Source organism: Rutilus rutilus, assembly GCF_951802725.1.
Source record: "Rutilus rutilus genome assembly, chromosome: 25".
In the NCBI taxonomy this organism is placed as follows: domain Eukaryota; kingdom Metazoa; phylum Chordata; class Actinopteri; order Cypriniformes; family Leuciscidae; genus Rutilus; species Rutilus rutilus.
The window spans coordinates 15,464,754-15,490,533 of NC_140229.1; the positions used below are offsets into that span (position 1 = coordinate 15,464,754).

Consider the following 25,780-nt stretch of genomic DNA (forward strand, 5'->3'; position numbering starts at 1 on the left):
TAATTTCATAATTTCTTTCTCTTTTCTTTTTTCTAATAGTAGGCCTATGTAAATAAGCAATATTGGATAAATCTCAGATGGTACTTTGCTGTTAGTTATCATTACTTACTTGCCTCATTACAAATTATATATATATATATATATATATATATATATATACACACATATATATATATATATATATACACACATATATATATATATATATATATATATACATATATATATATATATATATATATACACATACATACATACATACACACACACACACACATATATATATACACATATACAAACACACACACTGTTAAATTACGTTTCAAGAGTTCAAAACAACGTGAAGTGTTTTCAACTAACATATAGGAACATTATTGCATATTATAAGAAGAAATTTTAGTCTACTAAAACCTATGTAAATAAAAGGTGAACAAGGCCTCTGCACATGCGTAATTGTTTTCAGCATTATAGAGCAAGATTTGCTATTTACAAATCATTTACTCCATGGAATATAAAGAAAGATAGTATTTTGATCAATTGAGTGTGAAGCATCAAGTCTGCATGATTAAAGGACTGTTAGCAAACATCAATGTGCTGCTGCTTCAGCAAATACGAATATATGAAGAAGTTTAACTAGAACTTATAAATATATGTTCTTAATATAAATTCATAATATACATTCTAGACTAAATGATCCTGAGGTCAGATTGGTTGATGAAGGGTTGTTTGTAATCCAGCTAAAAACAAATGGCAATCATGCTCCTGAGAAAACTGTTGGGGAAACATGAAAAATATCTATATTTACTTCTAAACATTTGAGAATTACTATTATATAACCATTACTTTTCTTTTAATATTTAACATTGCCAAGATTATACTCACCAACCAGTACTTACCTCTATCCTACTAGCATCATATCCTATTGAAAGCATCAATTTATAACTGCTGGAACTCAAAGGCCATTGTCAGAATAATAATAATGATAGATATATATTATTGGCTGAAATTCAACATGGTTGAATATTTAAGCTGTGAATATTTCAATTAAAAACATTTTCATTATTAAAAATTCGATAATCCATTTTCACCTTTCATATTTCACTTCCAAAATATTCAAACTGTTTTAAAAATACAACCTAAAATTTTTAACAGGCATTTTTCGGTCCATTTTATTTCGCTTTGCAAATTCGCTTCCACAAATTCAGTGGTTCAAATTCGGCAGTAAATTCAACATTGACATCCAGGAACTGCAGGAAAAGCAGTAGATTGCCGAGCATACTGTCCATCTGCTGTTAGTCAACCTCACCAGCAGGTGGTGCAAAAGCGCGTGTTGTTGACGAAGACCAGCAACAGAACACAACAGTACTTGTGTTTGAAATAATTATGATTTTTTTTTTTTATGTTTTTGATATTTATAAAGTCTATAACATTTATATAGTCTGTTTATATTTTAATATATATATATATATATATATATATATATATATATATATATATATATATATATATATATATATAAAAATATTTTCCAATGGCTATTTTAAATTGTAATAATATTTCACAATATTACTGTATTTACAGTATTTAAAATTATTTGCTTGGTGCATAAGACTTCTTTCAAAAACCTTTAAAAAGATCTAAGGAAATTATTCCAACACTTTTTTTTTTTAATTTGAAAAACATTTAGCTTGACAAAAACACAATGTGATATGTCCAAACACCTTAAATGACCAAAATATACCCCTAGATATGAACTTTTCTCCAAATAAAAAATGCCTGCTTTACTCCATTTGCATAGAAGACACAGCAGCCAGCACTGTGACAGATAAAAGCAACTAATGCTGGTAACTGCTCAACCAGACCACCAGGTGGCAGTACTACCCGAAGGTCTAATCTGGGTGGACCAGTAAAAACCTACACATTCTGGATTAGAGCAGTTCAAACCAGCCAGAAAAGGTTCCTAAATGGGATCTCAGACAAGTACTACAAATTCAACAGAAAAGCCAAGCATGATTTGATTTCTTCCTCTCGTCTGTTGTAAGGTACGTAAAACAATGACATCCAACATTCAGAAAGAACAACTCTGATTTAGCTTGAATTGCAATAGTAAGACAAAAGGCACAAATTCAAAGCAGCCGTCAACATCAAATACTGCAGCTCACATCTTTTTTCTCTCTAAAGCCACTCAATAAAAGGTCCTGTGCCTCTTTTGGTTACTTCGAGATCTCTTAAGTAGGAAAAAAAAAACTTGAGAGTTGTGAGAATACTCAAATACTTCCACCCATGTAGTGTGCACCTAACAGAGCCCTTAGACAAGGAAGTGACATCGTTAAATCGGTCAAAGAGCTCCATCTGATTAGATTCCAACGGCCTGTGCTCCTCACAACCTCTCAGCGGTGTGATTTAATGTAAAGTTTGAGTAAATAACGTAACACTGTCCCACATTAGAGATCTCCATCCTCATCAACCTGTGATCCATGGCCATTACAGAGAAAAGCCTCCTTTTCCGGGGTCACACTGTCCCTGTTTAGACCGCAGGCTGGTTTGTACACACTCAGTTCCTCGTCCATACTGGAATGGGCCAGTGCAGCTTCAGTACTGTGCCAGATTCCATAGCCAAAGTAGATTACGAGTCCTGGAGAGAACAGAGGGATAATGGAACAAATTATTGACCACATACATGCTTTCCTGGAGGCCATTCATAATCGTCAAATGACCGAAAGCCTAAATTTGATCTTTACAAACAGTACAACCAGTGTTTACGAGTGGTCGGACCAGTTTTCAAAATGTTTAGCATACTGGCTCGTGAAGGAGCGTGTACTGTACCTATAGACATCCAGATGGCGAATCGTATCCAGGTTCCCCTGTCCAGCTGCATCATCAGGTACACATTGACAAACATGCTAACCACCGGGAGCAATGGAAGCAAAGGAACCTGTTGGAGGATGTGAAAAATTACTATTGTAATTCAGAATTATTGAAATGCCAGAATTACAGTTCAGAAGAACGCCTATGATAAAGAATTAGAAAAATATTTTGAAAATATAGTCTAAAAAACACATGGCAACTCTTAGAAATTCATGTTACTTCAGTATTATTATTTTTATATTTTGAGTTTTCATATTAATTTTAGTTTAAGTTGTAGTGATTCTGTAATGTACTTTTTAGTAGTTTTATTACTCCAATTTATACTTATTTCAGTTAGTTGCCAAGACAAAATTTTTCCATCTATTTCTTATATTTTATTTAAGCTTTAATTCAGTTACCAAAAACATTTTTAGCAAGGTTTAATGTCAGTAACACTGGATGTTTCATGTGCTTTAAATTTTTTACTTTTTTCAAGGCCATATCATGAATTATAAATTCATAAAATTCTTAACGTATTTGAACAACATTAAATGATATGATATTTTAAGAGACTTTGACCTTGACACAGCCATGACATTATGGGTCCTCTCTTTTTCTTTTTTTTCTTTTTTGCATGTTGACTTTATCACATTATTTTATTGGTCACATTACATGACATTGATTTGGCAAAAAAAAAAAAAAAACATCCAAAAACAATATATTCTTCATTGTAATATCAGGAAAGTTGTATCACCCTGAATATATATATAAAAAAAAACACACACACACACACACACACACACACACATACAAATACATATTATATATATACAGAAATTAAAAATATGCTTGTCACAAAAGAGGGCCATTCAAGTAATTGCATGGATAAATAGCATTTTTCATATATTTCTGGATAAATTCATATAGATCTGGACCAAAAAAAATAATAATTAAGCATCTGACCCGACATAATAACATAAAACATAGTATTTTTCTCATTGTGTTTAATAGTTAATTATCAACATTCGATTGAATGAAACTAACTCTATAAATAGTAAATCTTGGGTGTGACCACATAAATGTGCATTTGTATTACGCCTTGATGTCTAACCTTAAAAGAGAGCTTGGTTTTACTCTCAGGTTGTCTCCAGATGATAAACGTGATAATGACGCACAGGCTGAACAGGACACCGAGAGTGACAATATTCCACACTGCAGTTCCGCCCTGGACAGCCAACAGACTGAAGCTAAGGATCAGCATACCTAGAAGAGACGCCGTTTAGAAACCTCCAAAAAACAACTGAACAAAATCATAAAGCCCTAATAAAAACAGGACCTGTCTTAATGTGGAATCGCACTGATTCATACCTAGCAGACTTGTGCAGATGTTAACGATGAAGCCTGACATGTTGGAGGGTTCAGTGATGTGGGGGAAGAGCATTGTTCTGAAGCTGAATCGCTCTTCTATGCCAGGAAGAATCCCCATGCTAGGCGTACTTATGGTCTCGCTCATTTCCATTTCTTCCTGTGTGTTTGCTAAGTGATATATCTGAGAAAACTGTTCGGGCTGGTACCTACAGATTACAACATTGTTTTACGGAAGGGACTGTGAATAGCCTCATTGTAAGTACACTGATATTTAAAATGCATTCATTTTATATGCATCTGCCAACCTGAGTACTAAAACACAGGCGGCGACCAGGGTGTAGGCCAAAAGAGTTCCTATAGACATCAGATCAACCAAGTCCTTCAGGTCAAACAGGAAAGCCATGATAGCTGCAAAGGAAGGAAGAGGATCGGATATTGTCATCCGTTTTGAGGATAGTTTGATATTTATAATGAGAAATTTAATAAGGTTTCAAAACTATATCTACTGTGTAAAGAATATGCATGTTTTCTTTAGGTCAACATGACAGTAATACTTATTTCAAGGTAAGAGAAAATATAACAATTACATAAACATTATTCCCAAGAAATACTCCTAAAAATGCATTTGTGTCTTGTTTGTCAGCAAAAAATAATTGAATATGCAGTCAAGAGTCAATGTTCATGGATTATCAACTGTTACAAAACATTCATCAACATGTTTAAATTCCCATTTGTAATATTAAATAGATACTTGTATAAACGTGAAATTAAAGAAACCGGCACTTTCCACAAATAGGGTATAAAATGATGTCACATTACTTTTTTTAACCCTAGAATGCATAAAGAGGGTTTTATAAATATATTAAAAAATATATTTTTATTTGATATTTTATACATTTCCTTGTCATAGAATAGACATTTTTTATATCACTACCCGAGACTGCATAAAGGGGTTCAAAATGACCCTTATTTATGTTTCTTAACATTGTATATTTTTATGTTTTTGATAATAATAATAACAATAACATTGATTTATGAAATATTCTGTTCATCTGCAAAGAGCATTTTCACATTATTTGTGGGGAGAAATGTGGGAGTGAAATCTTGATGCTTTTTGGTTAATGCTTTCTAGTGTTAAAAGTTCAGGCAAAACTATCAGATATTCTATAACAATATGAAATATAAAATGTATTAAAATTAAAATAAAATTCAATATAAACAAATTCTAATAGTTGGTCAAATTATATTTAGTTTTAGCATTCCTTTCTGAAGTCTCTGAAGTGCCTCCTTGGAAAATAATAATGATAATAAAAAAATATATATTATCTCCCCGAACTGTCATTAGTACCCTATTCATGGAAAGGGTTAAAAGCATAAGCAATTAAAATCTTTAAATGCATGAAACGGAAACAAAACTACACAATGTCAATAGTATAGCAAAACTGACGTCATGGTATCACCTAATGTTTGCACAATAAAACAAATAGTCTTACAAGCTTTTATTCCAGGAAACTACTGGAATCATAAAAAAACATAAAAAAAACCCATTAATAATTCCAATTACATGTAACTGCTCCATGTTTGTCTTATAAACAGTGAGTTTCCAACCTCCTCCCTATAGATATGTACAGGCTGGTGTTTCTAACAGCAACAAAAGCAGCCCACTGGAGCCCTGCATTCCCACAATGCCTTCCTCTGCTCTTACCAGCAATGACCCCGGAGGCCAGAGTGGACACGATGGGCGTCTTCTTCTCGCTCACCCGTGCCAGAAATGAGAAGAGCAGACCGTCCCGGGCCATGGCAAAGATTATACGAGGGAGGGGGAACAAGGACCCCAAGAGACTGATCATGGAATGATCAAAAAAAAGAAACAAAGCAGAACAGAAAATAGAAGTAAACACATAAGCCAACTGGGCAGCTGCCAGAGATTGTGTCAAAGGCAGAAAGTGGATAAATCCAGTAAAAAAATTAAAAATAAAAAAACTGTTAAATGGCATCGTAGTTTTTGGGGGCTGGCAGCGTCACCTGGCCCATGCCAGCTAGGTTCAGAGTGACGAAAATGTTGTTTTTCCATGCAACATGCTCCAGTGGACGGATGCACGATACCGCAAACGTAACGCGACGTCAGTAGATTAGTAGCATTAAAATTCGTTCTCACCTGCGACAAAGCCTGCTGTTATAGTGGCAGATAAGGGTGTTTTTGTTCTCTCGCTGATCCCAGCCATGAATTTGAAGAGCAGGCCATCGTCAGCCATGGCCCAGATGACACGGGGCATGGGGAACATGGCGCCAAGCAGGCTGCCGCGAGAGATGGAGAAAACAAACCATGCCATGCAAAAGAGAGACACAGACATAGTGCATTCATACACTGCTGTGGTGTTATTATAAGATAGATACATGCCACAAATAGGCCACCCCCACCAATCAGAAGAGAGATTAGACCACCAACACAAAGATAAAATATTTGCAAGAGCAAAAGCATCAATCTCTTGGCATTCAAGAGTGAATTTTGAATGATGATTTTAATGGTGAAGCATGTAATTTCTGAAGCACTAGTGGTAAACAAGTGGCATTGCAAAAATAATGATTGTTTCCATATGCGTCTACCACCCCTTCCGGCATAGATGAAAACTCAAACAAACAGTGCAATGTTTTGAAAGCGCCACATAGCCACAGCGTTTGCTCTTCTGGGAAATCAGCCTACAAATACACACTTCTAATTTGACTGGGTGGTGTTTCTAGGATTCAGCCATTTTTTTACCAGTCTGCTCAGTGTTAAGGCCTGTTCACAACAAGAATGATAACTATAAAGATAACGATTACGATAAATATATTAGTGTCCACACCAACAGACAATATTTCCTCTGTACAGATGAAAACGTTGTCGAAACGATTCGCGTTCACACGGATCCGCGGAAACGACTAAAAACACTGTATTATGCATGCCAGACAAGTAATTGGCAATGTCACTTTGTAAAGAAAGACTACGCACATAAGCATTCAGACGCGCATGCCTATAGGGTTAACACATAATACACGCCGTCAACGTTTTTGGGTGTAACTGTTTATAACGTATCGCTTATAACGGAATCGCTTTCAAAAACCCATTTAAATGCACTTTAAAAACCTACTTCAAAGTTTGCGTTCTCAGGCCACCAAAACACCATTGTCGTGTAAATGAACAGCCAGAAAGCATTAACAGTTTTTTTGTTTTCAGTTGAAAACGGTGTCATGTAAGCGGCCCCTAAGTTAATAACTAATGATTTTTACAACGGAAATGAATCAATCAAAAACTTAAGCTAGACAATGACTTTCTTTGTTCCATTCATTTCCTATTATCACTGTAAAGCTGCTTTGAAACAATCTGTATTGTAAAACTACATAAATCCTTGACTTGACAATAACATTCTCTTTATATTATTTTCGTCTGTTGCTTTAAATCCTCAAGCTCTTTAAAGTTGAGTGAATATCAATATTTTTATTGTTCCTCAACTGGGAAAAAAATATTGTTCCTCTGTGTCTTTATTTTTTATAGATGTGGTGTGGACTATATATAATGATGACAAAGATGACAACAATTTGTATTCTCCTCAACTAAAATGTTACTTTTGTCAACTAAAACGAAATGCCCAAAATGAGGAAATATTGACTAAGACAAGTTATTAGCATTTAGTAGCAAAAAAAAAAAAAAAAAACTGATACCGATAAGCAGAACTATATACTCAGCTTTTTTTAATTATGTCTGTGAAAGTTTTTTTATTTTTGTTTATTATGGTCTCATGTAGAAAAATGGTTTCATCAGATAAATCTACAAGTAAAACCTAGTCACACACATTGGTTGAACAATATGACCCTGTCTAAACAGGCAGTCCTTAGGTAGGTATTTGAACATAAAATTACACACTTCACTTTTGAATGGATTCCAAAATAGTATTTTAATATTGAAAATATTGCAATAACTGGAAACCAAAGAGAAAAATGCCAATAATTCTACTTCAACTGAGGTTTTCATTAGTGTCATAAGTTTCATAAGTTAGGTGGATTGTTAGAAGGATGAGAGGTTTAGGACTTGGATAGATCATGCAGAAGACATTTTCCCTTTATAGACTACACACTATTCATGCTTCATAGTACAAACAACATGGTGCATATGCATGTAGGCCAGAACTATGAGACTAATTGTTGCCTGACTTTTATGGACAGAAAAAATGTAGCATGAAGGCTTAATCCCACTCATGGCCTGGACTGAGAGTGTTGCATGACTGAGAAACAGGATTCATAACTCAGCACACCAAATTTCCTTTCGTATTTTTAGCAAGGGGCTCATATGAGCTGCCTCAGATAAATATATGCACACACCATCACGCAATTTATTCCCGGACTGCACTCTCTCAACCTCCCTTGGGTTGTCAGAGTTCACTTAGTAAAATTTTATGATTGGATTGGTCAACTTCCTTAAGGTTGTACTATCAAAATGACGTACTCTTTTAAACAGCAACCAGGCTTGAGGGTAATTACATCCATTCATTTCAGGGAACATGGGTAATTATTCATTTCAAGTACATTTTTTGTGCTCTACCATGCAGGGGTTGGTTTACTCTAAACTGGGCCATAGTGTTTTAAAACGACTCATAGGATCAGTGCTTACCTGGTGGACAGGGCACAGAGGGAGCCTACCGCCACAGCGTACGTGGCTCCTTCCCAGCCAACGTACTTAAAGGCTGCAGGAAGAGGGCTGTTTTTATCCAGCATGTAATATGGCATCATCATGGTGAGGGCAGCCGATACACCAAAGTATGCCACAAAGCAGATGAGGAGGGAGGAGACGATCCCGATGGGAATGGCTCTCTGGGGGTTCTTCACTTCTTCACCTGTGATATGGAACAGGATATTGTGAGAACAGTATTGAGTTATGGAAGATTGCATGTTGCAGGCTGGACTCGAACCTGCATCATCCATATGTCACCAATGTTATGTCATAGAAAAATATGTCACCATATGTCAGTAGCTAATTGCTCTATCACAGTTAGGGCTGGTCCGAATACCATTTTTTGAGCTTCGAAGCTTCGGTAGTAATGAACATCGAATATTCGAAGCTTCGGAGAGAGGGTGCTGAACATATTCTTCTCTCTAATGAAGGCAGGAATCTCTATGTGTCTGTCTGTATGCATTTTGATTATTTCGAGAACCGTTCATCCAATCGACTTCACAAGGGAGTGCAGTGTCGCATTTGGTGCAATATAGATGGACACGCAAGACGACACATTCAGAATTAATAAATTTTAAAATAAACTACAGAACAGCGCGAGCGGGAAGCGGCGCGCCTCACAGGGCTTATATGCTCCGAGAACGGACACTGCACCAGTGATATAAAACACACACAGGTCTGTTAACTTAAGCAATACTTTTAAGGTAGTCTAATATTTTTCTGACTAACAAATTACTGACACAGTAAAGGGTAGATTTAAATAAAGAAAAACGAAATTTAAATAAAGAAAAACGAAATTAAGTTAAATTAAAAACGAGATTAATTTAGATTGATAATAATGGGTAAAAAGGCTAATACATTTTGTTTCTATTATTCTATTTTCCACAATGTCAAAGCAACGCAGCTTAACCCAAAATACAAGCTTAGGCATGCACTTCTGTCCATACAAACTCCGCTGTTCTGCGAGAGAATACTCCCGTTGCAGGAACACTTTAGTAGGCCAAGAAGAAGCAAATATATTTATTAAGTATAACGAGGTTGGGTTCCTTCAACTGTCCATCCTATTAAAAATGGCTAGGCTATATAAGATAATTGTAAAAAAAAAGTATTGTATTTCACCAGATTTTATAGTGTTAAACATATTCAAGCGCGAATGAGAACCATTTCGAGGGGGATGCCAGGTGTGCAAAAAAACCCCTGAATATTCGAATGTCAAATTTTCAAATCGAATACCAACCCACCGAACGAATATTCGAATATTCGGGTCCAGCCCTAATCACAGTACCAATAACAAAGTCAGATAACCAATAACATAAACAGACCTATGCCCAGACTATCAAATAACAAGAGTTCTTAGACAGTTTGTTTTTCTCAAGAGAACATTAATGTAACAAGACACCAGTTTATTTTCAGCTCTTTACATTATTGATATGTGGGGATTTAATTTTGTTCCATCCTATCTCATGACATGACTGAATGACTGATCATTATTGTGTGAAATAGAAAACTAATTGATAGATGTTTGTCTTTTAATTAGTGGCTCTACAAATACTATGGAAGTTTCCAAGTAAGAGTACAAAAAATGAAATAAAAAGGGTAATTGTGAGATAATTAAAATAAGAATTATTGCATCTCCTTTAAAATTTGAAATGAAGTCACATCACTGTCAGATATTAAGCTTCAATGATGTTGTAACAAGAAATATAGTCACAATAACCTTTTTATTATGAAACAGGTTTACATAAAATACACTATGAGAATGTGCACAAAATCCACCATTTTTATTTTTATTTTATTTTAATCTCTCTCATGAAATAGAGAATAATATTTATATTATATAAATATAATTATATTATAATATTATAAATTATATTAGAAGGATTTCTGAAGGATCATGTGATACTGAAGAATAAATTAAATGTTAAAATATATTAAAATACAAAACAGTTATTTTAAACTGTAATATTTCACAATAGAACTGCTTTTACTGCCTTAATGAGCCTTAATGAGAATAAGAGACTTATCAAAAACAAAAAAAATCGTACCAACCCCAAATTTTTTAACATTAGTGAACATCAGACTTACATTAATTCAACTACATTTAATTGCGCCATTAAGAAGCCTTGTAGTTAGAAAATGCCTCGGCTGCTGCAGTGAGTAGTGTGAGCATGTTCGCTTTTAGCAAAAGTTCCTATGGCTTGACCTTGCGCAGGGCACTACATAAAACAGAGGAGTAGTATGTTCATGCCAGCAGTGGCAGAGAGAGCACAGGCACATGGGTAAATTAGCATTCCTGACCAGTGTAGATGAGGAGGGGTTACTGAATGTGAACCACAGCTACAGGGAGGAAAACATGTCCAGACAAACCCTGAAACACTCTAGCCAATCGAAAGCAAGGGAATGTGGGGGAGTGAGCCGCCATAAAAGAGGGGGGCCAGAGGCAAACCATAAGCAGAAATCCACTGAGAATATCCACGCAAGACGATTATAAACATAAAGGGAAACTCGAAATAACCTTGACCAAAGCAACATGGACGCAAGCCAAATATATAGGTAACATAATAGCCTCACTGTTGTACCAATGCAGCACTTTATATGTAGAAAACATGGTTATTGCACAATTTATCCACACTTTTGGACATGCATAATATATTTGACCTTTTCAAGTGAATTTCAGGAGAAAACGGGTGCCTTCTAAAGATTAGACATGAGATTTGAGAGCACTGGAGTTCAGAGTGAACATTAGGTACCTGTGGTGGCAATGCAGTCGAACCCAACGAAGGCGTAAAAGCAGGTAGCCGCCCCTGATAAGACCCCTGTGAAGCCAAAAGGCATGAACCCACCTTCACCCAGAATCTCTCTCGAAGGCAGGGGCTGTGTGGAACTGGTCAGAGAGAGTAATGTAGACATTTTTAACATGACATTTGAATTTGAATAAACATAATTTAATGGGGAAGTGTGTCATTTCTGTGACACTGTGAAGGGAATTGCATAAAACATATGGAAACATACACTACCGTTCAAAATATTGGGGTCGGTACGATTTTTTTATCATAAGTCTCTTATGCTCTCTAAGATTGAATTTATTTGATCAAAAATACAATATGTTAATATGAAGAATATTAAATACTTATTAAAGTTAAATATTATTACAATAACTACATTTTCTATTTAAAAATATTTTGAAATGTAAATTATTCCTGTGATGCAAAGCTGAATAATTTTCAGTATTATTACTCCAGTCTTCATTGTCACATGATCCTTCAGAAATCATTCTAATTTCTATTATTATCAACCACATATTTATATGCAAATTTTGGGATATCGCATTAAAAAAAACGCTGGATGGATACGGCAAGATGCCATAAACTCTAAGAAACTTATGTGCTCAATTGAATCACATTTACCGAATACATTTCTCAATGCACATCAAAAAAGTCATGTGACTTTGCACAATAGGATGGCATAACTGGACTAACCAGCACACCAATCTTGTAAGTGTCTTCTCCTACTGCAGCAACTTCCATTTTTCTTTGTGATATTTGGCACCAGTTTATCAGGAAGTTCCGTACTGCCATATTCCAGTTTTGTGCATATGATAAATTAGCAATTTTGGATGGAAACATTGAAAACAGTAGTGCTGCTTAATATTTTGGAGAAAACATGATCCAAAAGAAAAGTCTTTATTTAAAATAGAATCTATGAACATTCACTTTTGACCAATTTAATATGTCCTTGCTGAATAAAAGTGTTCAATTCTTTAAAAATAAAAACGAGTCCATATTTTTGAATGGTAGTGTACATCTACATAGGTCAAGCATTATTATTATTATTATCATCATCTCATTTTCCTGAGATAATGTTGATATAACTTGGTATTTGACAAGATTACAAATCACAAAATAATAAATAGAGAGCTTCCCTATGTTTGGAAGTTATTTCTTTTTTAAATTCTGTTTGATGTTGATAGCATCACAGAAATTGCATACTCAAAAAAACATATCCCAAGAACGTTTTCCAAAAGTCACAAAAACACGACTCACTTAAGGGTGGAACTGGTACCGTTGAGAATCTCATCAGGGTCCAGGTGCCAGTTCTTCAGCGTACCTTTGACCAGCCCGGATATGACCATGAACAGCAGCACCAGAATGTTGATGCAGGTGAACACTTTATTGACCATGGCTGACTCCTTCACCCCGAAGGCCAGCAGGCCTACAGCAAACAAAACGTAGTTCAAAACACTACGGAGCAAAGTCAACACAAAGGGACGCTAAATATATACATTGAAAAAGCTTTCATTTTCAGAATGAATGAGTGTTTCACAATCACTGTTTTAAATGTAATATTTCATCTTTTAAAAATATATTTCACATGTTTCACAGTAGAAGACACACAACATGGAAATTATATAGCATGCATATATATATATATATATATATATTATATTTAAGCATTTTATGGCCCTCTGGAATACACAATTCGTTCAGCCATGGAACCCTATGTAATTGGCGCTCTAGTCATGTTTTACCTGTTAGAATGAGGATGATGAATACAGAAAATATATCTGGGTACTCCGCCAGAATGCCCGGAGCGTTCATGGACATGTACTGACGACAGAATTGCTCAATATGTTTTCCAATCAGCTCATCAAATGTGGCACTCCAAGCTCGGGCAACGCTTGAGGTTCCTGAGAACGTTTTACAGATTATAACATAAGACATAAAGAAAGAAAAACATAAGGAAATGTAAAAAAACCTTCACTATACCTCAGTTTACAGACTCACATATACCAATTTGTGCCATCTCAGTTTTAGTTTAGAGGTTTTACAGAAATAATGACAACATAAAAAAAAAAAACATATAGTAGGCCTATAGGAAAATACATGTAGTTGTTAGTGTGTCATCTCACCTATAACATATGAAAGTATAAGGTTCCAACCAGTTATAAAGGCCCATAGTTCTCCTACAGTCACGTAGCTGTACAGGTACGCTGAGCCCGTTTTTGGCACTCTCGCCCCAAACTCTGCATAACAGAGGCCCGCGAGCACTGAGGCCATGGCCGCGATGAGGAACGACAACACGATGGCCGGCCCGGAGTTTTCCCTTGCCACAGCTCCGGCGAGGACATACACCCCAGCTCCCAAAGTGCTTCCCACACCAAGAGCCACCAGGTCAAAGGTGTTCAGGCATCGGGAGAGACGCGATTCCTCCGAGTTGCAATTGACAACCTTCACCCTCAGCAGCTGCTTCCCGAAACGCAAAAGCTTTTTCAAAACCATTGCTGATTCGATCTGATGCCAGCCTCTTTTTGTGCTTCGTTTTATTGCTGTTTCACTCTCAATGTTTAGAATGTTGTTCAGAAGTGTTGTTTATCTGTGGGAAGAAAACACAAAGTAATGAACTTGAGGAACTGGCAGTGGCAATCTATATATTGAAGATGATGTCAAAATGATTAGGGATGCAAAATATATCAGCGCGGCCATATCAGTATTTGCTGCAATAAATGTCACATTTTAAGGAGGATATTGGAACCATTCCTTTTAAAATAAATCAATAAATTATAGCCAAATAATGATTATGTTGTTGGACAAAAGCAAATCAAAACCATTAAATGTTAAAAAAAAAGTGAAAAAATAAATACAATTAAAATATTGATCACCCCAACAAAACAAAAGAGAGCAGCATGAACATTCTTCAAAATTTCTTCTTTTTGTTGAAAAAAAGTCTCATGGATTTAGAGAGAGTAAATTATGACTTCAGTACGTCAAATGACTTGGTAACTATGTTACGATATGAAAGTACTGTAATAATATCCAATCATTTTGTCTGATAAAGCTTATATATTTTGTCTGAGAAAGATTTAAGATTTTTGCTTAAAATTCATTTCCACACAAAATACATTTCCAGAGATTAATCTAAATCATATAGCCTAAATCATTAATTGTTACACCTTCCCAGTTTGACCAAAGTAACTTGGCATTTTCCAGATATTTTCCACCAGAGATAAGAGCAAACATTACGTCCTTTTCCTAAGCTCCAGGACACAAACCAGCACATTTGTGGGGAGGATAGCAGCTGTCAAGATTTTTAAGGGCCTAAAAAACGTGCAGAGCACTGACACATATTCACTTAAACTTGTAGCCAAAAAAAATAATTTTTGATAATACTGCAAGAGAACTGTTCTACGCTGTATTGTGAACCGCAACCAAACTTCTGATGAAAAGCACAATGGCCAAGAGTCAAAATGTACTGTACAAATGGGCGGCAGCTCTCCAGTCAATAAGTTCATACAGCTGCACTGTCTCCAGTCTAAGTACTGAACATTTTTCCCCAAGTGTTGAGTAACATAGAGAGAAATCCATAAAATGTGACTGGTGGCAGAGCTGGAGAGGCCCACCGGGGGATAATCTATCATATTCACACGAACTGACATGTTACGCAACCGAGAGCGGATCTTAATGGCAAAAATACATGCAATAGCAAAAGAACAACTGGGATCTGTGTTCACAAGCACTGTGAGACCAGCCAGTTCTGAGAAGTTAATTTCATGCAAATGTGAAGCTACCATCATACTACAGATGTATGTACAGCAGTAAATGTGGTATTTTTCTCACACAATAAAGGAAAAATACCTTTCAGGAGTAACTAACTAAAAGTTGTCACTCTACTGCATTTTACAAAAGTATGACAGTAGCTCAGCTGATGTAAAAATAGTGCAGCTTTTTTTTAGCCAACTTTTTCCCCAAGCTAATTTTGCACATGTATATAATTATAGTACAATAAAGCACTGCTTTTTTGAGAACATGTTATTGCAATAATCCAATAAAGATTAATAACTCTTCACTTATGCCTAGCATTGGGAAGCACACTTCAAAAACTGCTCTGCTTAAGGTCTATGGTTTTAATCTAGTCGTAGCTGGTCAACCAGCTGGTCCCTCAGTCTGACCCCAATGTCCCTAAACCAGTAAAATAGGCATGACCAAGCTAGGAGATACAACTAGAAATCCAGTTTAGGCTGGTTTAAGCTATTTTTAGCAGGGTAATTGAGATCCTCATTGTTTTTGTCCTATAGATATTGATTACTCTGAGAACAAATGAATTTAATTTAGATTTTGTTAGAAACACGTAGCATAGCTAACCACTTTTCTTTAAATAGTAGCTTGATTACAGTTTAACTACTTCAAACTATGAGTAACTTGAGAGGCTTTGGTTTGAAATTAAGTATGAGTCTATAAATTAAGCTACTGTGAATCATGACCCAGTTATCTTTCTTTGTAGCTCCCATCTAAACAGCAAAGGGAACATAAGGAGTCACTTCCTGTCACACAAGCCACTCTTAAATGGAAAGTTCCACAGACGTAGAGGTTGCGACCTTTTCTTTCTCTGCTTCGGGGGCTATCGGATGTCTTGGATGTCATTAACATGGATCACACAACATGGAAGCAGGTTAGCAGTCACTCAAGCAGTACTGCACCTTTAACTGTTGTCATCTAAATCACGCAAGCGTGGCATGAGGGCCTGACTGGAACGAACCTGTTGCTGAAACAGTGCAAACACAAGCTATAGCTAAACGGTTTCAGGAGAAACCAGTGTTGTATCCAAGAATTTATGACACCGTGTGAACATGAAGAATATGTATGTGGTTTTATATACGAAATTGAAAAAAATTGCAATATATGGGAAACCGTCCCTAAAATATGCTTTGCTTAAAACACTTGACATGACCAATTAATTTCGACAAATAATATTATATTTTATATAATGCCTATATATATATATGTGTGTATTTGCTAAATCAATTAGATAATAATATATAGGCTAATAGTTAATAAATACTGTTTAGATTAAGTTTAGCTAAATAAATTAAGCTTGATATAATTTTGAAAAGATGCACAATCAGGTGTGGCGGTAGGAAGTCAATGTAAGGTCTACAAAGCTTTCAGTTTTCTCACCCAACAACATTTTGCACTCATCTAATACATTTTTGACAAAAACCATTTCCTATGGTTTCTATCCAGACGTGAATCAAAGTAATCCAAGCACAAGCTGTTCCTGAGTTGGAGTTCTGTCCTGTTGGACCTCATTCAGATGTCCCAACATTCACTGAGTGAGCTGGTCTAAACTGCTCTAATAGTGTGACATCAGACATGTTGAGATATATGTCTCTATGCCATGCTGTAGGAATGCAGAAAGACCACAAATGCTATGAAGGCATTTTGGACGAGATTTATTGCACACTTCAATTATCATTATGAACCTGAGGCTTTACTCACAAACATTGTTTTTTAGAGAGCACATGAAAAGCTCTGCTTAAATCTACTAGATTTTGTCCTTAAGAAAGACCCTACTAATCTCACAATGTCTCCTCAAGAGTTTCAGAACCGATTTCAAAAATAACTCAACACGTTGAGTTTGCCAAGACCCTACAGCCTGCAATCAAAAGTGACGCTAAGTTCATTCCAAGAACATTTTGAGATGCTCAGAACAGTTGACAGCATTTCCACTACCGAGTTGAGTTGTCCTTTGCATTTTATCATGCTTAAATGGACAAATATACACAAAATTAAGTCCTCAGTGTTAATCAAACAACAAAAAAGAATAAGAATCAATATTTAATTCATACAGTGAAGACTATGCAGTGTTATTTTACATTTGATTACTTTATATAATTTTTGTACCTAAAATTTATGGTCGGACCAACCTGAAAATCAAAGCAGTTCATTTCATTTGTCTCTTTAAATTGTACTTATTTGTGCTGCTCGTAATTGATTAATTTGTTCTTCTTTTATTACTGACTGCTTACTTGTGTTTATTAATGTTTGAACTTTATATTAGTTAGCTTAGTAGTTTTTGTTGTGAAATTGGAAATCAAGAATTGAGAAATTTCACTGGTCTCAAAAATGTTATTGTTGTATCAATCTTATTTGGGGGGGGGGGGGGGGGGGGGGGGTAATTATATTATACTAATTTGTTAACTGTTTTAGATAAATCATGGCCACATGTACTACTTTGTTCACTCGTTTTAATATAGTTAAATCATTGCCAAAATGACGGAACGAATAAATAAATCATGGGAGCGAATTAGAACAGTATGGCTATGATTTACCTAAAACAATTGAATTTGTTTTTTCATGTCATGTGCAGGCTCTGTAAACAAAAAAATGAAAACAATATGGGTTGTTTTCTGGGAATCTAAACAACAGTAGAAAAAATCTTTAGCATTGAACCTTGGTATGCTATCAACGTTAATTTCATAGCTTTACACACTTACTGTATGTGACAACGTCTCAATTGTTTCTACTTTAAATCCTCACAGGCATTTTAGTGAGAAATATCAGAGACAAAATTTAAATAAAACACAACCAAGATCTCCATTAGCATAGCATTTGAGTAAATCTTCTTCTTGAATGGCATCATGCACTTTGCAGCACTCTGTCCGCAGGAAACCGTATGGAAAAAATTCACATCTACATAAATCCTCATAGCTTCATCTGACAGCAGGGTTGTGTAAGGTTAATAGTGCCATCATTTGACATTCTGGCTCAGTCAGGACGAGTGAGGTGACCATGGACACACACGTAGTTTATCTGGCTAAATAAAGCAGGTGGGTAGAGCAGGGGTGTGTTGCCTGGGAACCAATCAGTGGGCGACTTTATGTTATGGTGTTTTAGCCTTGGAATGCTTGTGCCTTTTTATTTCACTTTTAATCACAATATTTCTTCAATACAATCCCATCAGCATGTGAACTAGACATACTGATCCTACGCTAGCATCAATACGGGCTTGAGTACTGACGTCACAGACGTTTGGCGTATGATAACAACCACAACACAAGCCCCTTCTAGAAACAGCAAGGCTTCAGATAGGAAATAGGGTCAAGGACAGTGTCTACCCAGAAATAAAATGAACACGTGAAGAGTTCAGATGCAAAAGCCTCTAAGTGCCATCTGAAATTTTCTTCTAGAATGATAATGTTTATCAAGCTTGTATGTTTATGTTCAATTATTTAACTTAATTGGCAATGAAAATTACCTATTAATTGTCATTAAAGTGAAATTACTGAACCTAAATATATGAGCTTGATAAAAAATGCTAATTTTAGAAGAAAATTTCAGATGGCACTTAGAGGCTTTTGCATCTGAACTCTTCATGTTTTGTTGACGTGTTTTTGTGAAGGTCTGTCCAACCATATGAGCATGTTTAGAGTGGGTGCAATGTACCTGGCACCGTCCGACTACCATTAGCTCAGAAACTTGTGACTGCTATTTTGCTTTGGAATGTATGTGACAAACATTATTCAGTTTTAGTCTTTGGCAGGAATGTCTAAACTCATTTAGGATGTGCTCGCAGACAACCGACGGTAAGAAAAAACTCCCTCTGTCTGACCCATCCACTTCTTTTTTTATAAAACCGTCAACAAGAAAACGAAAACAAGTTCGGTTATGAATAAATCCTCAAGCATGTCAAGGTATCACAATACTCTTTCACTCAAATAACTCAATATTATAAGAAAACATGCTTTTTCGATTTTTTTCTTCAGGACATTCTAGTACATCTTAAAGTCTTGGGCCTAGTTGTTTATAATGGCAACATGAAGTTCCACTCAATGGCTTAAAACAATTAAATCCGTGTCTCGTCCTCCAGATAAAGACCAATGACTGTTTAAAAAGGACGACAGACGTGAAACAGGAGGGCAGCCAAGGTGGACAGAGTCTCAGCTGTCTGTCATTGGGAGCAAAGCCAGTTCTCTACCTGTGACACGGTCTACTAACCTTCCCATGAACACGAAGCACGTTCTATGTAGACAGACCATAGTTACTAGCCTGGAAATCCAGACCTACATCTAAAAGATTAATGGTATGGCGTCGACTAATGAAAATCGCCCAGCTCGAGGGGCGGCACCAAGCGTGCATTTGAAAATCTCGCTGCACGCAATTGGATAACACTACGACCAATCACAACAATAAACCCCAGCTACCAGCAGAGCTAACCTTATTAGACATTCTCTGATTATACTCTTACCGTATCCGGTCGGCGAAACAGCAAAAACAGCAAAAACGTCCTTCTTGCAAAGGAACGAATCGAGCGGCGTCTTCTGTTCCTGTTTTAGATAAAAAGCCAAGTCTAACTCGTTCATTGTAGCGGCCAAAGCCGTTTCAAACAACTGGTGTTCATCCATAGCCATCTTGCAATGTTTACTAATGACTTCGACGTCACAGCGCTGTCGTCATCTGTTTAGCTCGCCTCTGGCCCGTCTATATCAGATAACCCGGTGTGATTGGTGCAGCTCAGATCGAGGGGCATATTTAATGAGCAACATTACTCGACACCAGAGTAACTCGCTGAGCAAATTCAATTTGTGATCTCGCGAGAACTCTGGATTACCAGGGTACATAGTTACACTAACGAGACATGAAAAAGACTATAAATTAAAGGTTGAAGAGGACAGGCACCCAGATTAGATTTAAAGTTCACCCTACCATACTCACCATCAAGTTGTTCCAAACCTGTATGAATTTCTTTCTTCTGCTGAACACAAAATAAATATTTTGAGCGGTAACCAAACGGTTGATGGGCCCCATTGACTTCCATTGTATTTTTTTTTCCCACTCTATGGTAGTCAATGGGGTTCATCAACTGTTTGGTTACCGCTATTCTTCAAAATATCTTCTTTTGTGCTCAGTAGAAGAAAGAAATTCGGTCACACTTTAGATTAGGGTCCAATTCTCACTATTAACCATAACTATTAACTATGACCAAACTCATAATTACTGCTTATTAATAGTTAGTAAGGTAGTTGTTAAGTTTAGGTGTTGGATAGGATTGAGGGATGTAGAATATTGTCATTCAGAATAAGGCATTAAGCCAGTAAGCAACTAGTTAAAAGCGAGAAATGGACCCTAAAGTGTTACCAGAAATGTATACAGGTTTAGAACAACAAAAAATAATGACTTTTCATTTTTGAAAATCCCTTTATTGCAAGCAAGTAAATAAGTAATTGCAATTCACTTTTGCAAAAAAAAAAAAAAAAAAAGAAAAGAAAATGCATAAAAACTATCCGTAGTGTAAATAAATGTATAAATAAATAATAGCCTAAATAAATGTAACTTTTGCCCTAATAATCATTGCACATTACTGGTCTAGACTTTGGGTTGATTTTTTATAACAAATAGTATATATACAATTGGTCTCAAAATCTTGTTATCCTAAAAATGTCTTATCCTGCGACGTTTAGTTTTAGTCTCACACCAGGGGGGGGGACTGATTATATTAACAATGACTAAATTTAACACTGACAAAATCTAAATTCTTTTATGTATGTAAACTATATACACACACACATATATAAAAGAGTAAAATATATACATTTATTTATATGGCTAAGTTAATCAAATATTAATATTAAATACCTACATACAAATAAAATATTTAAGCCAGGCTGTTTTTGTAAATAAGAATTTGTTCTCAAGTGACTTGCCTGATAAAATAAAAGTGAAATGAAAATATATCATAAACATGTAATATTCAAACAAAGTTTTACTGATGAGTAATGACTGATCAAAAATATTGATTATGGTACTAAATGCCTGTCTGTGGCCTCAAAATGAGAGGCTGTTCGCTGATCAATGTTTATACGTGAATAAAAGCCTAAATCAAATCTGTTCATCATACTGTACATTAAAACGATAGTGTTTCTTCAGAAAACTTGGACTAAACCGCTCGATTTATATGGATTCATTTTACAGTCTCTTTATTAACTTTTTGAAGCGTCAAAGTGTTCGTTGCATAGCTGCCAATGAAGAGACAGAAAGCTCTCAGATTTCATCTAAAAGATCTTAATTTTTGCTCCGAAGATGAACGAAAGTCTTATGGGTTTGGAATGGCATTAGCGTGAGTAAATCTGCTAGAATTTTCTTTTTTGAGTGAACTAACCCTTTAATGTGTGCTAACATCTGTTGGAACAAGTTGAAATAATTTAAGAAATATTTCCTATTCCTTAGCATTAATAACCCCATCTAAACACCTTTTTGCAGTTTTTGCAATGTTTATAGAAAAAACATGAAATTACTGTGCGTAACTGCAATGTTATTTATTGTGCTTGTGGTTTCAGATCTTGCATCATGATATAATTTGAAAAATGTAGATATTGCAGCAAAAGTGGACTTAGAATCTGTGAACCTTTTACCAAGGATATACTAGTCTAACATCAATATAAACATAAATGTTGAAAATCTAGAACCATTTTCTAATGCATTTTATTGCCTCAAATTGATCTAGCTACTCACATTTGATGACAGATACCCTAATTGGCTGATTGTGAGCTAACCACTCAATCATTTTGAATTACATGCCTTGGACTGAACCTGCAACCTTTATGACAGCAGCCCAGGTTCTAAACCACTAGGCCACCACTTCAAGACTACTTCAAGAGTCGAGGCTTGTTTTTAGCACGTTATACGTGGGATGTCAGGTAACACGTTATATGTTGGGGGCATAGATAAATACACGTGACCAAATTACGAGAAATGCACAAATCAATTAGTTTACATAACACAGAAAACCTGCAGGATGAGCCATGAGGTCACGCGTCACAGATATAAATAAGCAAAACACTTAACACTTAAAGGACAAATGAATAAAGACTTGTAGTTCTTGTGGAGATCTTCACACTGCACCATCACAATAAAAACCTTTCAAGGGATGTAATAATATTATAAGGGCCAACAACATCTAGTTTGGGATTCATTCAGACACGCACCCACACATCAATATTTTAGTGTAGTATCTATGGTATCAAATCAAGCAAATAAAGAACATACCACAAACGGTCAAAGATCATCAGAGATGTTTTCTGTGCTCTTGACTGTGATCTATGTAATATGGAAACATTCAACAGCTTAATCTAAAAACCACTAAACATTTGACAGTGAATAATTTCTCTGTCCTACAATCAGCCAACGAGGACTTACTGAAACAATCAGGAGCATTAAAAGAGCTCTTTGTTGCAGAAACCATCTGGTCTGAGGAAGAAACATTTCACATACAGTGACTCAGGCTGTAGTAAATAAAGACCCTCTACTGGCCCCATTGGACAGAAAACTTCACGTGGTAGAGCACTTGCATTGTTTACATATAAATACAGCTCATGGTGTGTGTTAGTCAGTGTTGATGGTGTGATGTTTTCCATTATAGCAATGAAAAAAAACATTGTTTATTACCATTTATAATAAAATTAATGATTTAATCATTTAAAAATATACATACTTGCAGCACAAAAAGTGTTTAACCCAGTAGACTGTTTTAATCTTCACCAACTGAACAAAATATGCAAAATGATTCTAATATAAATTACATAACTGTCTGTTTAAATTTTTTCGATCGTTTTGGCAGTAATATCTTTAGACTAGCTACTGCATCTCTTATGACATGAGGTGACATGCCGCTCTTTTAGATCAGTTTACTCTATACTAGAAGAAGAGACTCCGGTATCGCTTATAAATAGAAAAGATTTACCTACAGAGAATTTTCCTGCATTTTATTCTTTTAAACAATTAGACTTACGTGAAGTAGGCCTATAACCAAAGTTATGTCCTTATTTTATTGTATTCTATTTTTTATTAATAAAATGTATTAGTCTTATTTTATTTCATTATTTTATTTACATGTATTAACCTATGCGTATCCTCCATAACAAAAACTTTTCTATTTTATGTTTTTTGGCATATGACGACATACTGATGATCTGTCTGTTGTTAACGTCACTTCTTATGATTTAAATAATACGCAAACGAACTGTGCGAAAACGAAAAATGGTTATTATGCAAGCTCGCGTCTCACAGTAAACCACAGGCTTTAGGAGCGGCAACTTTCCATAAACCTACAATCCTTTTTAATGTCCGCAAATATCCCCTCTTTCCCCCTGCAGGACAGACCACATTAGAAGGCGGGATGCGGGAGACCCCGTGCGCCCTGTCCCACGTTTTGCTGCCCTGGGTGATAATAACGGAGCGCTGCATGTTAAGTAATTAAACCACCATGTGCTGCTGCCGCGGACCTCCAGTTGATTCACTCTTCATTTTAATAATAACTAAAACAAGAGCGTAATGACCAAATAAACTTCCATAACTGATGGAAGTGTTAATAAAAACGCCTGCAAGGAAACTGTTAGCTGAAACAGATGTTGGGTCTTACCGTGCAGCTGGTCTCAGCGCAGATCAGACTGGATCCAGTGATAGAAAAACTGTTGCAGGAAAACTTCCCTCAGATTGTGTCCTCCACCTCCAGCTGAGGCTTCTGTCTGTGGTAATGTGGGCTGAGTCTCCTGACAGGTGGTGTGAGTGTGTGTGCGTGTGTGGGGTCATTTGTGATATGTAGCCTAAAGGGACATGGATCAGGTTTCACTGAGGTTTTGTAAACGCTCCTCCCGACTTTTACTATTCGCTGGAGAGAAACTGCAATTTTTACAAGGCATTTGAAATAGAACAGTGAAGGAAATTCTAGGTCTAATTGTTTTGGAAAATAATTTTTAACTTTGCAAATATTTGCATTAATTTACATGTAGCTAATTTTATTTGTATTTATTATATGTTGAAAACCTAAACCGGTTTGTGATCGTCACACGAATCACATAAATGCACATTTTAAATTCAAAACGGCCTGAAATGTTTGAGAGAAAAAGTTGATTTGTTTAAATATTTCTATCGCAAAACAGTTGACATGTATGAAATGTTTAGCTATTTACATCTTACCCGTTTTAAAGCTAGTATGTATTTTTATTTTATTTTTAGCCGCTAGGAGTCGCTATAACCTCTTACAATAACAAAGGCGTAGGCTGATGATGCATAAGCGGAATTATGGAACTTGTCGTCATGCCGATGGATCTAATAATGTTTATGGATGAGCAAATACATTGATGTTTTTAATATGACTGCGGTATGAAGCAGGGCGCAATTGCTATTGAGAGACAGATATCAGCGCCACACGCGAGTCCCACTGATATAAAGGAATAAGGACATTTCATTCCAACGAACTACCCGCAAGTGCTGAATTAATACTCACACAGGTCAGTTTATTTGACGAATTAAACTTGTGAGGTAACAGCGCTGTTTCATTTGGTCTACTATCACACTAAACTGCATTTGAGTGTGTTGAAAGTTATGTTATTCTATGTGTTAGTTTGTCTGTATGAGACTAGCAGTAGGCTAAGCTAGATCAACATAACATCTGATCATATTCTGACATTTCATCATGTTGAGCTATATAACATTGATAAGTTTTATGTCGCTCACCTGTCTAATAGTGGTGTGGTGTCTCTGTCAAGTAGAAGTTTGTCACGGACGTACGCCACGACAATATTGATCCTCGTTTTAGTTCTCCTTTTGTCCCAAAGTCTGCTTGCCATGGTCCATAATGTTTGAACAAACAACAACAGCGTAAGCGTGCCGCTAGATGTAAAGCAGTTGTCCAAGTTTGTCGCCATGGTTACTATGGTAGTAAGAGCGGAAACCAGGGATAACGCGGATATTACGTCATTGACAGGCGACAAGTCAACATGGACGAGCCATTATTTAAAATTGGAATTTCTCTGAAATTAAAAATCTTTGGGAACTTTTGGGATATTGTAAGCACACAACTGCAGGAAATATATAACACTGTGCAAGTGATTTTTGTATATTTTATTACAAAAATCGTACATACTGTAGCTTTAAACAGTCTCTGATCTTACCTCACTCTCTTCAATGCTTAAACTGCACCGAACGGTTAACAGTAAACCCTGCCTACTTTGATTTGATTGGCTGTCTCGATCATTTTGACTTTGAGCGTTGTAAGACCGCTGAGGCAGACTAAACTAAAAAT

The 25,780-nt window shown here is 35.8% G+C and overlaps 1 protein-coding gene across 2 annotated transcripts; it reads right to left on the reverse strand.

The window, feature by feature from the left end:
- Positions 1 to 1,651: 1,651 nt before the first annotated feature.
- slc7a1a (solute carrier family 7 member 1a) lies at positions 1,652 to 24,307 on the reverse strand. 2 transcript variants are annotated; one of them, XM_084400633.1, is made up of 12 exons: positions 24,116 to 24,307; positions 13,833 to 14,296; positions 13,452 to 13,610; positions 12,967 to 13,135; positions 11,674 to 11,807; positions 8,864 to 9,086; positions 6,374 to 6,513; positions 4,521 to 4,623; positions 4,216 to 4,421; positions 3,959 to 4,110; positions 2,827 to 2,935; positions 1,652 to 2,635 (listed from the first exon to the last, which is right to left on the reverse strand). In XM_084400633.1, the coding sequence occupies exons 2-12, from the start codon at positions 14,200 to 14,202 to the stop codon at positions 2,445 to 2,447; spliced, it is 1,956 nt and encodes a 651-aa protein (XP_084256759.1). In that variant the 5' UTR covers positions 14,203 to 14,296; positions 24,116 to 24,307; the 3' UTR covers positions 1,652 to 2,444. The 2 variants fall into 2 exon arrangements, with proteins under 2 accessions (XP_084256759.1, XP_084256760.1); XM_084400634.1 differs by lacking the exon at positions 6,374 to 6,513 and adding an exon at positions 5,921 to 6,057 and having other exon boundaries at positions 24,116 to 24,255.
- Between the last annotated feature and the right edge of the window lie 1,473 nt (positions 24,308 to 25,780).